A 15,591-nucleotide genomic window follows, 5' to 3' on the forward strand; every position below is an offset into this window, starting at 1 on the left:
AGTCCTGGAGTCACTTAAATTTGTCTCAGTGTGCTCTGTCATCGCACATCATGTATAAATACATCTTCTTCCTGAAGACTGTAACTTCTACTTAGTTGGAACTAAATTGAAAAGATTTGTTTTTTTTTCAGAAGTTGCTAATGCTAACGATTTCATTTCCCAGCTGTTGTAAGCTGGTTTGGTTTTGATGTGTTTTCTTCCAGAATTTGGGAATTTAAATGTAAATACAAATGCATTATTTTGTGGTATGTTTTAAAACTTAGGAAGGGCAGAAATGTTCCTGTGCACAGAAGAGCTTAATGATACCTTTGTATTTTCATTTTCAAGAGGCATTTGTCCCCTGAAGAGTTCCAGGAAGTCTTCAAAATGAGCATTGAGGAATTTGATCGTCTGGCACTTTGGAAGCGGAATGACCTGAAGAAGAAGGCCCTGCTTTTCTAGTCGCTCATGGATAAATATGTGCTTAATCAAAACAAAAATAGTCTTGCCAGAACTATCACATGCACTTGCTGTTCAACCATTGTCCAGCTTCATTGTGTTAGTATGTGTCAGGGGAAACAGGACAGATTAGATGGCAATGCGTTGGAATACAGAGAATTTGCTAAACATGCATGACCAGCTGGTTTTGTCAGTAACTCCTGGTCCTATCCAGTTTACAACATGCAAAAATCTAGCTTTAAATTTATTGTTGCTTGCAGTTATTGCTTGATGCAAATCAAAATTCTGAAAGGAAGAGAAAAAGTGTAGCTGTGACAAAGGAAATGCATCCAACATTTTGTTTCATTGTGTTTTACAATACAATTTTTATGAAATCAAGTGAGTAATTACTATAAAATTCACCAGTGGGGGATCACATGCTATTAAAAATGCGGTAAAAGCCAAAGAAAAGCATGTCCACAAGCAATTATTGCAGCTTATGTTTATGTGTGGTACTTTTTAAGAATGAAAGAAAAAATATGGAAGCACCTTAATTCTACTTCTTACACTTTAGACACAGCCTACTCTCTAAAAGGTCATATTTGTCTAAATGGTAACTAGCTATCTTTAATTACAGCACAAGAGTTTTTATTTTATTAAGAATATATTGTGACATAAAACACTTATAATGACAAAATGTATACAGAAACCTCCTTAAAAATGTAGTCCCATTCGTCAGGAAAACTGAAGCCTTATTACAATACTGGCATAGGAATTTATTATGCTAGTAAACTGTGTTTTCCTACTATTTTAGGATGTTTGGGGGACTTTTTTTTTTACATTTCATGCTGATAAAAATGCCATGTAATCTTAATTATATGTAGATAGATATCTATCTATAAAAGATTTTTTTTCATTAATATATGTTCTAAGTAAAGACATTTTTACTTTCTCCACTATCTGGCTTATCATGATAAGCCATGAGAACTGTAATAGCATTGGTAGGTGTGGAAACGGAACAGTTCAGCATAAAATGTAACAAAAAAAAAGCTTGGTGTGCTCTATCAATAGTCTATCAAATTATAATCAAATATAGGAAACCCTCATGCATTACTATTTGCATGTTTCTGTACAAATCAATTAAAAAAAAAAACACAACAACCTTATGTGATACCGGTGCAGTACCTTGAAACTATCTTAAATAACAAAGCTAACAAAATCTAAGCATTTGATATGAGCGTTAGATCTTATTATCTCTTCCAGCTGAAAGACTGTATTAAATTTAATAATTTCATATGGTCACAAGTATGGTTGCTGACAAAGAATGTTTTAAAGTGAGTTGCTAGTTTTGTGTGATACTAAAAGAGCATTACAAAAGTACATTTTTCAGCCATGTGTCAGTATTCTGTATTTTTACTGCCTTGAATGTTTGTACTCACTTCCTATTTCGCTATGTCTTTTTGCCATTTCCTTGAAGTAACTGGTTAATATATGCACTACTACACACTGTTTCAACTGCCCCAGCATCAGAAAAATCATAGCATTGAACATGCCTTCTTCCAATAACTTTCAAAATCCATGCTGTTGGAAATAAATATTTTCTCATGACCTAAATGTTTTGTCTGATGATACAAATGTTTAAAAAATCATTAAAACAAAGACATAACTGGATGACTATACTAATATGTGTGTATAATTTTTTGACTGTATTGCTGCTCTGGATAGGTTCTTCCAATAATATTTATGTTACTAATACGTAATTTCTGTTAGATTTGTCCAACGAGGATAAAGGATATCTTTTATTGTGAAGTATACCTTTGAATGTCAATTTACTGCAAAGTTTGTCATGATTTAAATGATCCATTTAGCAATGGGCACACCTCACCAGGCAAGAGCTGTTTTGCTGGAGGTGTTCAGTGTATACGGCCATAAGCTAGTCTTAACTGAGAGCTCCTGATAACCTGCAGGCAGCATCCCTAATGCTTTTCAACCTCAGAATAGCTTGTTATGTGTTGCATATTTGTGAGACCTGGCTGCGCACTGAAATTGACCAATTCAAAATGTGACCAGCAAAGTCCATGGGATACTATGAATATCTAAATCCAGGAGAGCAATTGTTGGAGAATGGTGATTAGTATTTTTGACGTTGGGGAAGACCACCCTCCTCATTTATACCTTCCTGGGGCATCAGATTGATTACAGTCATCTTCTCAATGAGAAAAAAATTGCAGGTTGATTGTAGAAATCCACATAATGGTACAGATCAGGTTTAACATGGATCTTCATAAATAATGTGAAAACTGCGTAACCACGGCAGTTATTGTACCAGTGCAAGGAAAATGTGCATAGCTAATCAACACGTGATCAAGATCTCCATGTTGCTGTATTGAGTTGCACAGATCCGTGGCAGATGACAAGTGAGGACAATCAAAGCATGTGAGCTCTGTTTGACCCATTTATACTGTTTTGAGCCAGTTAGTCTGTCACAATGCCAACAGCTTAAAAATGTTGGAGGTTCTCATCCTTATTTTTATCAGAGCTAAAACAGACGCAATTCTTATTTTGCATACCCTCATGTCTATGCTTTAGCTCGTGAGCACCAGTTATGACAATTCACAACTGTACCTAGGAATGGTACCCCGTTATCCACCTATATTTGCTTACAAGTCAGTGGGCATCATTCTGTGTTCCCTTTTATGGTCAGTCAAGAGAAAAAAAAAGCACTTTGATCATATCCTAGTGTTAAAAAACAGTTGTATGAATTGCACCTATCATATTTCTGTCCACTGTGTATAAAGAAAGCCAATCCAGCTGCAGACATATGCATTGCAAACTACCTAATCTTAGACAAAATTAATTTTTGTGCAAGTGAAAGCATTAAGACAACAATCTCACTAATCTGGTGAAATATCAATGTCGCAACCATTGGCAGTTCCTAGCCCATGTTACCAAATCACTTTCAAGCCATCAGGATGGTACTTTGAATTGCACAGATCTCATAAAAGGCCTTGATAAAGTAATTCCTTGTGTTCACTATATACTCACCAAACAGGCATGTATTCAGTGCCAAACACACAAAAATGTCTCAGAAGACAGTCAGTTTATCAACTTAAGTTCTACTGCCAGCCAAACCAAAAAGGAGTTTTGGCTTCCATACACAAAACCTTTGCTGACATTAGATGAACAAGTATGCTTGTGTATCCTTCTTATTTCATTTTCCCCAAAGTTTGAAATGGTCTGTAGATGTCTGGTTTGTTCAAAGTTGGCATAGCTCAATAAGCTGTTCCGTTTTTCAGGTGGTACATGGCAGTGTATCACTCTATATTTAAAGCATCTACTGTCACATGTTTTATAAACCTAGTTAGTTGTGCTTTCTAGCATATCATTCTCATTTACGGCATGCTACTGAATGCTGGATTTGGAACCAGCCAGATATACCTGTGCAAAAGGGCCATAAAGTGTTTTAATTCACTTCACTGCTACTTCTTCTGTACATCACGTAAACTCCATAAACCAGAACATGGCATACCAGAGAATACAACATTTGTCTTTATAAAATTTATTATATTTTCCCCATTTTAAAATTGCAAATTGAAATTTTAGTCATATTTTCTACTTTCAATAACTTAGAGTATCTTGTTACGCATGAATAGATTAACATGTGCATAATCAATGTTCTGGTTTATTTCTAGAATTCCATATATTAATCTTAAATAGCATTATGAAATGGAAAATGCATTTCAGAATAATTAGATAAATCTTTGCCAGAATTTTCCATCTAATAGCATGTTCCAACATTGGCAGCAAGAAACTCAGTGTCTCAGCAAATCATTGGCTATTCTTTAGGATTATGCCCTTTATCATTAGATATTGTTCCATTGCCTTGTTTTCAAGGAAATGCTATCTTTCAGCATTGTGGTAAGTATGGGTTCAGCTGTGCAGCTCAAAAGGATCAATTTAATTCTTGAAGGAACCTCTCTTGATATATGTTCAAGAAGTAAGGGAATTCTGTCAGAGATTTCATTTTCATACCTGGATCTGATTTGTATGTCTCAGCTGTTCATGACAACCCTGATGTATGACCTAATTCTCACCTCATGTATTTTAAAGGCATGTCTCAAACACAGCAATGAAAGAGCCAACTTATTTCATCATCATACTCTTTGAGACAAAGGAACACATGGCTTTTTGTGGTTGACTTACTAATGCTGAAGCATATCTGACCAACAATTCCAGATAGGAAACCAGGCATGCCAGATTACTATTATAGCTGTCTGAGAAGGCTGGACATTTTTGTCTGACCTTCTGCTATTTCTTTTCCTTGCAGTTCAGTGGAGTGCTCTGAAAACTGGAATTGCAGAAACAGGAAAATACATAATTTTCAGAAGCTACCTGGAATCTAATAATCCCCTAAGACAAGGCTAGTTTTACATAAGCAAAAAAGATGCAGCTCACAGCAAGAGAGGCACCTTGTATTAAATTCCTCATTTTGTTGAGGAGCCACCTATTTAAATTTTCTCAAGTGTGATCAACTCAGACTATTAATTTTATTAGCCTTTTCACAGCTCTGCTATTTGCAGTGATGAGATCCTAGGCACTGCCGTATGCGTGGTGCATGGGCTTCAGTGTCATTTTCCTGTCCCTTTGACTTGCGAGGAACAGGGTCATATTCTTCTAAGCTTTCTAATATCTAGATTGACGTGACCAATTATTTGATAGCACACAGGCATGGCTACCATTTTTCAACTATCTTGAGTATCTGAAAAGACAAAAAAAAAAAAAAAAAAAGATGACTTTTTAGTATCCTAATAACAGACTGCAAACCTCCTGTACATGTTAAATAATACTGTAGGTTTGCATTTTTGTCATATCCAGACTACCTCTGACATGACAAAATCATCACAGGCTCACTGTGCAAGTACTGGAGGTGCTTGCTCAAGCTCTTTGAGTCTTTGCATCCCTTCTCACTCTTTCTGTTCTGAGAAAGCCATGTTGGAAAAGGTGATATTCATGAAGAACATATGCCTTTGAAACGGTAGGACTCAGTAGTTTACTTCTCTGGTGGTAAAGCTGTGAGCACACACAGCAAGCTGAAGTTTGTTTGATGGATTACTGCAGCTGGTTATGTTTTTCTCCTCACACCCACCATCTATCTGATTAAAGCTAAGAGACGTAAATAATTTCACCTGTTTTTCTAAGTGCTCTTTGATCATTTAGCACGTTTTCATCTTATTCCTCAGTGCTGGATATCCTGACATCTATGTATCCAGGCATTTGTAGTATGAAGATTCCATTTTTAAATAATCAAACAAATCTCTGCAAGATTCAAGAAGTTTTGACCAGCCAATAATTCTGTGCCAGACACCAGCTGCTCTAGAATGATCTAGGTAAGAAACCAAAATCAGGCAAAAGACAGCTGTCCTAGGTATCATCTACACATACAGTGATTCACAGATTTAAGGATGAGTTTTTCCTGTCTCAGCTATGTTATATTTACTATTTGTTTGAAGAAATCTGCATATCCTTGATTTCCTGTCCTGAATCATGTTAAAACTGTGTCCTGAATGATTTGCTGTTGGTCTGTTTTCTCCACTTTTTCTGATGAGCATTGCATCCCCTAACTCATCTTTCCAGTAAATATTGTAATCTTTTCAATCTTTTTTTGAAATTAAAACCTTTTTGTGCCCTTGATAATTCTTCTCAGACCGTTGTACCTTGTGTTCAGGAGGTGGGCTGACCCAGAATAAAGGCATTACATTGTCTGTATTATGTCAAACATTCTAACATCCTTCAATTTTTATTATTATTAACATTATTATTTTTGACGGGGAAAGAAGAATGACTTTGACTTTTTTACTACAAATTTGCATTTTGGAGAAACTCTGCTATTGCAAGCGTCTTTGCCTGAATGGACATGCTTCTGAACTCTAAGAGTGTTTTTAAGTTTTTCCACTGCAATCCTTACATTCCCTTATAATAATTAAATAGATAACATGATAGATGCTAAGTCAATCCAGGTTTCTAATGGATTTTCTGAATTTCTTTATCTGGCCTGGAACAATGTAGTTGGGGAACCAGGTTAATACTATTCTTGTCAATTGACGGTTTTGCTACTTGGGGTTTAAAGAAACTCTATCAAGTTAAGGACACAGACGCTTTGGACACCCCACTTTTTCCAGTATTATACTAGACATTTTTCATCTCCCAGCTAGTATTTAATAAATGGCAGTATCTGCAGCACTGTATGAGTCACTGAATAAAATATAAACAACATCAAATTTTTCAGATGGCATTTTTTTTTTCAATCCTTTCTTCAGTGTAATAACTGGTTATTTGTTTAGTGCAATAAAAATAACAGTAATCAAAGGTTACCAAATGACTTTTTTTTTTTTTCCAAATGACACATGAGAATATAAATGCACAGTAGAAGCAGAAGCTGAAAGTATTTTTTACTGTTTTTTATTTTTTTGAGTAGGGGCTAACATGAAAGCATTCTGCGGAACATACTGGTGTTGTAATTAGCAGGACAGCTGGTATAGGTTGTTGCAAGGAGCTGAATTTCAAGACAGATATCTTCACCCAGAGCCTGTAAGTGTTTTTGAAAATGTCTTATACAAATATAAATATCAGATTACGTGCTTTCACGTTTACTTTACATTTGTACCTCTGAAATAGGCTCTTATATAAATTAGCACATTTCAGGTCTTCTGTGCTTGTCAGATGACTAAAATCAGTGATAACTAATAATCATAAGTTTGGCAATACTAACTCTGAAATTAGAAGTATGTATGAAAAATTTCTTGACTCCTGTCTTGCCTACTAAAAAATTAATGGCAAAACATTAAAAGGAAATGTAGGAAATTCCATAAGAAATGAGGAGGCCTACTACTTGTAAAGCAAACCTTACAAAGATGCCAAGTCTGCATCATCAGACTTTGATTTCCAAACACTACAGAAAGCAAGCATTAGAGTAGCATGTGTACAACCACAAACAATGTCTTTTTCTTTCAAAATCCTTCTAATTCATTAGCATAAATGGAAAAATCAGAAATGTTTTTTGGAGCAGAAAAACCATAAAAAGCATGGCTTTATTACTTTTGAAAGGATCAAAGTAAACCTGGCTATGCTTCCTTGAAGGACTAAGAAAATTACTCATGTTTTAAAAAAAAAAAAAAAAAAGAGACTGATTGTACCACAGTCAGTCAACTCAAGAGTAAATAAGATATAAATAAGGAGTAACTTGAAGTAGCTTTTCCATTGCTTATGTAAGTGAGCTTCAGGAGGAAAGAGTGTGAAGAACCAGTGTTGTAAAGCAACACAGTAGGTTTAGCTGAATAGTGGAGATTTTCAACAGATTGCCCAGGCATTATTTTGACAGATTGTAAGTTTAAGAACTGGTTGTTCTGTGATTCTGATGATAAAGGAGAAGAGGGGTATAGAGTTTCACATGTTGTTGAACAATGCAGTTTAAAGAAGAGGCAGGGAAGGACTGAGATTCCATTTTTGGCACTGTCATGCCTCTGTTTGAAGAAACTGGAGACGAGGAGGCAAGTTTTACAGGAAATCTTATCCTGCTATGTTTGACCTTAATGTAAAAATAAAAATAATGAGGCCAGCCTTAAAAATAAATAAATAAGTTACATTCATACTACACAAAGGTGGAGCTGCTTTTCAGTGATTCTAGGAGTTTAATATGCAAAAAATAAAAGGATTTTAGCATAGCATTTTAAAAATGTCAGTTGTTAAATGCTAAGCCCACTGGAATCAGTGGAAGTATTACTTGCTCAGCACCGCAAAGGTCAGGTTGTATAGAACATCTGAAAGTGGCATCAGAAGAGGGGATTGTTTGTTTGTGCTTAGCTCAACCAGAAGGGTGTCAGTGGGAAGTAACCCCTTCAAGCTATGCATTCAGACTCTGGAAAGCATACAGCGCTTTTGTGATTCCTTCACTCACACTGATTCAAAATCAATTAATGGTGGAATGAAGACAATAGTTTATTTTACATTTGTGAAGAGAGTATAGTTGCAAGTACTTTTGTTACACAGGAGAAGATCTACCTGTGTAGAGAGTCAGGAGAGGCACATGTGTTATTTAAAAGCTGCATAATCTCTCTTCTTGAAGTTTCTGTGATGCACACTTTTTAAAATTTGCTTTCTGCAGAAGGGTGAATGGCATTTCTGTAACAGGGAATTTTACCTATATAAGAAATCCTTGCAGGACACATATATACTCAGGGCTAAGTGAGAGTCCTCAAGCAAATTTTGAATGTATGTGTAAAATTGATTTTCTTCCCCCAGCAAACCTGTAAAGTATGTGGGATTCCAGATAAAAACAACTTGTTGAAGAGCTACTTCAGAAAGATACACTTAAAAAATTCAGAAAGATGCTGAGCGTTTTGTTATTAACAATAATTGAGTCGGTAGTAACAGGATCACAGTACATGATAAAAGAAAACAAACAAACAAATCCTTGTCCACAACAAATAGCTTTCTGTTGTGCTTACAAGACATTTCTTCGAGTTTGTAAATGTTTCAAGCCTCTGAGACAGCTGAAAGGATTTTTTTTTTTTTTACAGAAAAATCACAGTTTCAAGGTGACAGAAGATGACTTTTGTTCTAAAAAGCCGTAACATGCTTTCTGTTTTTGAAATCCTGCCATCGTTATGTTTTACTGAAGACAGTGGGAATTACCATAATATTACTCTGTGACTTGACAGCCCAGATTGCACAGTATTTTTGCCTGCTTCTCAGGCAAAATGCCCTGAGACCATCCGTTCGCGCCCCTGCCAGTAGGATGGGAAGACAGAAGGTTGGACACTGCTGGAGGCAGTGGCATCAAGGCTGCCACCACGAAGCCCTGACTCCCCTGCCCCAAATGCCAGTGTCTGTGATGTGGAGCAGTGTCTGGCCACTACATGAAGTGTCAGTTCGCCAGTTGTGGGTGGGGGGGGGGGGGGGGGGCAGATCGACTGTGTTGACAGCCTTTTTGGTACCCAAATGACAAGAACGTACAGATTGCTTCTTACAGCTTTGATTTCACTGAGGTACTGACAAAACCATATTCTTGTTTAGGCATCTAGACAGGTCTTACTGAAAAGTATTGTGCAGACTTTTGGGGGATGCATCGCTTACATCATTCAATAGCTTTTCTAAAATATTTTCTTTTTCTCTTTCCTTTTTTTTTTTTTTTTTTCCACAAGGATTTTGCTGAGGTTTTGGGGCCTCTGATTCTAGCAAGTTGTCTGTTCATGGACTCAGTCCAAGGCAGACTTGAAGTGTAACTGAGTGTATTTTTAAAAACTGACCCATGCTTTTAAATGCTTAAAGTACTGTTTTCCTGCCTTTTTACGTTACTTAAGTGAGCCAAATCCAAATTGCTCGGAGTTTCGTACAAGACATAAATCTCAACAAATGGTTGGGGATTTTTTTTTTCTCATGCCTGTGTTTCTCAGATTTCATCCAATGTTGATTTTCCAAGGGAAAAAAATCTTCAAACATGCATAATAACTCTCCTAAAGATAATAAATATGGCCTGTCATTGTCATAACTTTCTTCCTTCAACACACTGGGGATTATCTGATAGTTAAAGACCAATCTTGTAAACAACTATACTGAGATATTTTACTGCCAGGAGTACTCTTTTTTTTCTTCTTTCTTTTCTTTCTTTTTTTTTTGCTATGATTCTTATTTATTGATTTTTTTTTTTTTTGTGATAATCAGTACTAAGAATGCTAAGAAGATTATAGGAAGATAAGGGTATCAAGGCTTCACCAAGTATTGCCTAAAGCTTGCAAAGACTATTCCTACATTAATGAAGTTACTCTTGATAGAGTAGCAATTTATTGTGAATTATTGAGAACAAAGATGGTATTCGGAACATCACATGGATGTTTGTTATAACCAGTAACTTGTCATTTTTGTAACTTAAAACTAGAAGGCACTTTTCAAAGGTGGAGGACGTATGTTTCAAATGGGGGGATTTGTACCAATTTACCTTGTAGAGCTTTGTGTTAGAAGATGATTAGTTTAAGAAGTTTATTGGGTGCAAGGTATGACGTACAGTTACTGTGAACCACAGGTTTCCTATTAATGAAGTGACTTCAGCTTCCATGCAAGAAACTCCTTAGTAATCAATTGATTTATTTTGATCATGTTGTGTTTGAGGTGAGTTATATGCTGTTCCTTTTAATTGTATAGAATAGATTTTGTGTTTAAATAGTGTCATTAAATACTCATGGGTAAGAAATTCACTGAATCTCTATGGCCTGTTTTGCAGCTGAGGTAGCTCAGAGAATGCACATGGCCAAACACAGAGTTGGGGGGAAAAATGCCATTTAAATATGATGGATTGTGGAAACTAATAATTCAAATGAGAAAAAGTTCTTTGAGCCCTTTAGCTTTAAGGGGAATTTGTCTCCAAGAGGAATGGTTTGTGCTGGCTAGTGTTCATCTCCATGAGAAACAACCCATCCTTTAGTCCCTATGGAGTTACCACCAGAAGACATGAAGTCCTTACCAGCCTCTCCAACAGCCTAAGGACAAGCACCTTGTTATCTCACTCTCTCACCCAGCATAGGGCATAAAGTGCTTGTTGTCTTGTCTGTGTTGTTGCAGAGCTTTTAAGTCTCTGAATCCACTCTGGAAAGGCTGCAGAAATTACCATTGGAAGTTTGATTTGTTTTGTTGCCAGAGCTGGGACACTAACTAGTAATTAATCTCACTGTCATAACAGCTTCATAACATCTTCAAGACATTTCTTTGGAAGAAATGCTCTGCAGTATGGCTAGCCCCAGGCACCCCGCTTACAGACTGCAGAGGGGCCACACAACTTAGGCAGAGGCTGAGCATTGAAACATTACTTAATGTAATGTGTGCATTAAAATTCATCTGTCCAGAGGCAGCAAAGCCAGCGCATCCTAGAAGTGCTTACTGCAATTGTACAAGTCAGTGGTACTCTGCACGGATTACACTGCATGTGCCAGAGCAGCCAAGACCTGTTCTGACTTTTCCAGCAAACTGTTTTGGACTGTTCTTGTTAGCTCTCACATTTTGCAGGTCCTGATACTAATCAAATAGCTCTATGACATCAATAGCTGAAAGCAATTGAACTGTGGAGAAGAGGAGCTACGGTTTAATTTTCCAAGGCCGACAGAGCCGTTTAATATTGCCAGAAAAATCACTGCTTCTAAGCACTCCAGACCCCCTTCCTGCCAGCTCCCAAGAGGCGTAATGCAAAAAGGCAGGTAGGAGCAGGCTGCTGCTTTTGGAAGAGCTCATCCTGGCAGCAGTTCCTTCCCTGCCCATACCCAAAGGCATGCAAGGAAGGGAGCAGCTGGAAGTGAGATTGAGGCTCGATAAATTGTCCTGACAAGGCGGGGCCATGAATTAGGCACTCCTGTTTTAGGCCCCAGAGAGCTCATCCATTTCCTAGCTGGTCAAGCACTGTAAATGCTGAATAAATAGAACTTTCCCTGGTCTAACTTATTACTTTGGTTATCACCCTATTGCAATGACTGAGGATGATAAAACTGGACAGCAGACCCCATCAAATTTGGTGAGATCAGACTGAGTTTTATTCACCAAATTTAAAGATTTAATGAGCTGTATACTCACAGATGAGCTACATGCTTGTACAGAAGGATGAACTTGCATATAGTATGCTGCAAAAATACTTGTTGCAAGAGAACATTTGTGTAGCCAACTGTTACAGCTGAAGGAGAGCTAAAGATACTCTAACACCCAGTGGACTAAAAATGAAGAAACATGCTCTTGCTTTAGCAACGTTTCTGTGGCTTCAGTTTTCCAATTTCTTTATGGAAAGAGAAGAAAATAAAAATGTGAATTTATCAAAGCTGCAACATGTTTACCCACCATGGCACTGTGCACAGGTTCAGCCTGCAGCCTTGTCAAAAACCAAAACCTGCTTTAAGCTCTCCAAGGGAACTTTCAATAAAAATTTTAATCGATACAACCAGCCTTACCTTGTGCTTTTGCCTCACCTCTGTCTTGTGCCAAAAGTAGATGACAGCGCTTGATTTTAAATCAATGTTGGCTCTGTGCGTGATTTTACACCGTTTTAACAAAAGGGCTTAAATCGTGACTTTAGACAGATGGCAACGTGCTCGGTGTGCCCCGCAGCCGAAAGCTGGAGTAGAGCATCACCTGGCCGGGACCGGGACCGGGACCGGGACCGGGACCAGGGCAGGGAAAGGACCGAGCTGCGGCGCTTTCCCGGGGGCTGGGGGCAGCCTCCATCCCCCAGCGGGCGAGCAGCCTGGCAGCGGGGCTGCTTGGGGCTGCCCTGCCCTGGGGTGCTGCGCCCTGCTCCCCCTGCCAGGGGGGCAACCGCGCACCTGCCCCCACCCCCCCCAAATCCCGTACCGGGGGCCTTTGTTCCGCTGGCTCCTCCCCGGCCCTGTCCCCTCCCTTGTCCCCCCCCCCCCTCTCCTCCTCCTCCTCCTCCTCCTCCCGCTCCCGCCCCGGCGCGGCGCTGGCTGCGCTCCGCGGGGCTGCGCCCGCCCCCGGTACTGCGCGGAGCCCGCTTTGTGCCGGCAGCCGCGGCGAGGACGGCCCGCAAGGTAGGACGGCTCCCGCTGCCCCCGGGCAGCATCCCCCTGCCCAGCTCCGTGGGCTGGGAGGGATGGAGGGAGGGGAAGGGCTGGGCGCAGAACGGGGCTTTTTTTCTGCCGAGGCTCCGCTGCTCCGGGCTCAGTGCTAGCAGGCAAAGCTGTGGGCTTGCTGGGAGCTTTTCCAGCCCAGGGGCGAGGAAAAAGACGTGAAGTCTCGGTCGTTTTCTCGGCCGGGAGGAGAGCACGGAAAAGGCTGCGAGCCCGAGCATCAGGCGGAGGCTGCCTCCCCTCGGCCCCGGCACCGCCGCGCCGTGCGGTGCTCTCCCGGGCTCTGAAGGGGCAAAAAAACCCGGCTGAGACCCCCCGGAACCAAACCCTCCTCCTGCCGTCCCAGAAACTCGCACCTCTGTCCCAGGGAAAGGCACCAGCCTGGCTGCCGGGGGAGCCCGGCGCAGGCGGGCTGCTGCTTTGTACAGCTGCGAGTTGCATTATTTTCTGCCTTTCAGGGTGGGAAGAGGTGGTCTCTCTGCAGACTTTGCCACTCAAACCCGTTTCATCATAGCGGGGAGGTTGCATCATGTTACAGTCCTGGACTCAGTAAGGGCAAAGGCGAAAAGAACCGTCCTTCCAGATCTATCCCATTGGCTTCACCATCTGACCCCCTCCTTTTTATTTCCTGTTTAACAGAAAGGTTAAAACTAAAAAGCAGCGTGTGATTGGTAGAAGGCTATTCAGTTCGCAGCGACGTATTTTGATTTCTTCCACTGAGAGGTTTTTTGGAAACTCGATTTTCACTTTGTCGGTTCTGTCTGTGTATGGGGAGGGAGGCATGGAGGAAACTTGCCAAAGATTTAGCCAGTAGGAAAATAATGGGCGGCAAAAGACAGAGCTGGATAAACAGCCAAAAGCAGACGTTGCTTTATAAACTATGAGTTCTGGAGTCGAAGGAATTGGTGCATTCAGGCAGGCAGCCCTCAGAAAGCAAGGCATTCACCTGCCCCCAAACACCGTGTGGGTGAATGGATGCACGCTTCCGAAAGGCAAGACAAGGCAAATGTCAGGAAAAGTATTTAGCTAATCTCCCCTCTGGATCCTCTGTGAACAGTTTGATGTAACAGACACTTGCTGTGTTTGTGCCTGTTTTATGTGTCGTACCTGTGCAATGACTGATCTTTTCAGCTGAGGTCTGCCTATTATTTTATCAGCTTTCTTGCTTTGAGAAAGATCTAATTCAATATCGTACAGCAATCCAAAGCTTCCTCAGCCGATGGGCTCTGCTGTTCTTTGTGCAGTTCTTTGTTTTGTTCCAGGGGAGGAAAAATGTCACAGCACAGACTGGGTCGGCTCTCAGAGGTATTTTCTTTCCATAAGTGTGGTGTCTCACCCTCGCAGGTGCTCTGTGGCCGTGGGCTCCAAGCGTTGCAGGGCCACACTTTTTTTGTATGAAAATGGCAGTATTATGAAAGGCTTCTCCTCTGTTTCCCTTGGAAGGGCTGGGGCAGAGGGACAAGGGAACAGCTTGGCAGCCAGATGGATCCATCCATCAGCGCTCTCCTATATGGGCACTTGGTGCCCTTCAGTCATCCCTTATGCCTCCTGGTGGTTTCCACAGGAAGAGCTGCACAACTGCTTTCTCCTTTTGAACAATTCCTGTTTCCTTGTGGAAATGGGGTGGAACAGAACCGAGTCCTGTATTAGAGCCGGAGGGAAAGCAATCCTGTCTTTCTAGGGCTATAGGGCACCAGATGGGGCTAAGAAGATTTGAGATGAATTCTGAAAAAAAAGCATCTACGTATTTCTTTGTGTGCCTGAATACCCAGTGATCGCAGTGACAAGCCTGCACGCAGAACAATGAGCAGACATGCACTGCCTTCGGTGATACACGGAACTGTTTGGTGTTTCCCAGGAAATATGTCAGCAAAACTCAAAGTGGTGTGTGATGCTCCTGGTTCTCAGGTAGATCTATAGATAAGGGGATTTGGAAGGTCTTTGGGGTCAAAATCACAGTGTTTCTTAAAGCAGTGGCAGCAAAAAGGGGAAAAATACAGACAATTCAATAGGTCAGCCATTCAGATGACTTAAAATCTTGCAACCTCTGTGAAGGGTTTTTTTTTTATTTTCATCTGCTGCAGCTTTCAGAATTGAAGAGAGACTTTTCAGAGACATCAAAAACATTTGCAAGTGTCACTGCAATCTCAGTGGGGCCAGGCTGTGTTTGGTACACGTGTGACTAATGGTGCTGCTCCTTTCAGTGGTGCAAAGGGAGCCTTCTGTAAGGTCACAACAGGAACTGTCTTGCCCAGCTGCTCACTGCAGACTTCCTTGAGACATTGCCTCAGGACAAAGAGCCAGCATTTCGGGGCTGGTTTATGCAATCTGGAGTCAGCCAATTTAATTTCCCTCCTTTTTCAAAAGTTTCATATCTGATACCCCAGTCAATGAGAGTGCAGGTAAGCAAGGGCCTACTTGGTTAACTGCATTGTTCAAAGCTGTGCTCTTTGTGTGGTGTGGATGGGGCGAGGAGGAAGAATGGATGTGCTTTGTGTTCATCTGTAGGAAATCTCTGCCTGGCTGAAGTGGGAGGGTGGGATGCAAGGACTTAGCT

At 40.4% G+C, this 15,591-nt stretch overlaps 2 protein-coding genes and 1 long non-coding RNA gene across 21 annotated transcripts in view; all 3 read left to right on the top strand.

Moving 5' to 3' along the window:
* Nucleotides 1–2,088, top strand: part of ABLIM2 (actin binding LIM protein family member 2) — a 151,275-nt gene extending 149,187 nt beyond the window's left edge. For all 15 annotated transcript variants that reach the window (XM_013179263.3, XM_013179255.3, XM_013179293.3 and 12 more), the window contains one exon: nt 328–2,088. In XM_013179263.3, coding sequence (XP_013034717.2) covers nt 328–441 — 114 coding nt within the window. In that variant the 3' untranslated portion in view covers nt 442–2,088. The remainder of the gene's footprint in view (nt 1–327) is intronic.
* Nucleotides 2,089–4,861: 2,773 nt separating this feature from the next.
* LOC136790773 (uncharacterized) lies at nt 4,862–9,630 on the top strand. The gene is made up of 3 exons (XR_010831380.1): nt 4,862–5,804; nt 6,893–7,005; nt 8,994–9,630. It is a non-coding gene; the product is annotated as an uncharacterized lncRNA (long non-coding RNA).
* A 3,240-nt stretch (nt 9,631–12,870) lies between these two features.
* Nucleotides 12,871–15,591, top strand: part of AFAP1 (actin filament associated protein 1) — a 119,978-nt gene continuing 117,257 nt past the window's right edge. For all 5 annotated transcript variants that reach the window (XM_013179348.3, XM_066996541.1, XM_066996542.1 and 2 more), the window contains exon 1: nt 12,871–12,995. The gene's annotated coding sequence lies outside the window, so the exon portion shown is untranslated. The remainder of the gene's footprint in view (nt 12,996–15,591) is intronic.

Source organism: Anser cygnoides, chromosome 4 (assembly GCF_040182565.1).
Source record: "Anser cygnoides isolate HZ-2024a breed goose chromosome 4, Taihu_goose_T2T_genome, whole genome shotgun sequence".
NCBI lineage: Eukaryota > Metazoa > Chordata > Aves > Anseriformes > Anatidae > Anser > Anser cygnoides.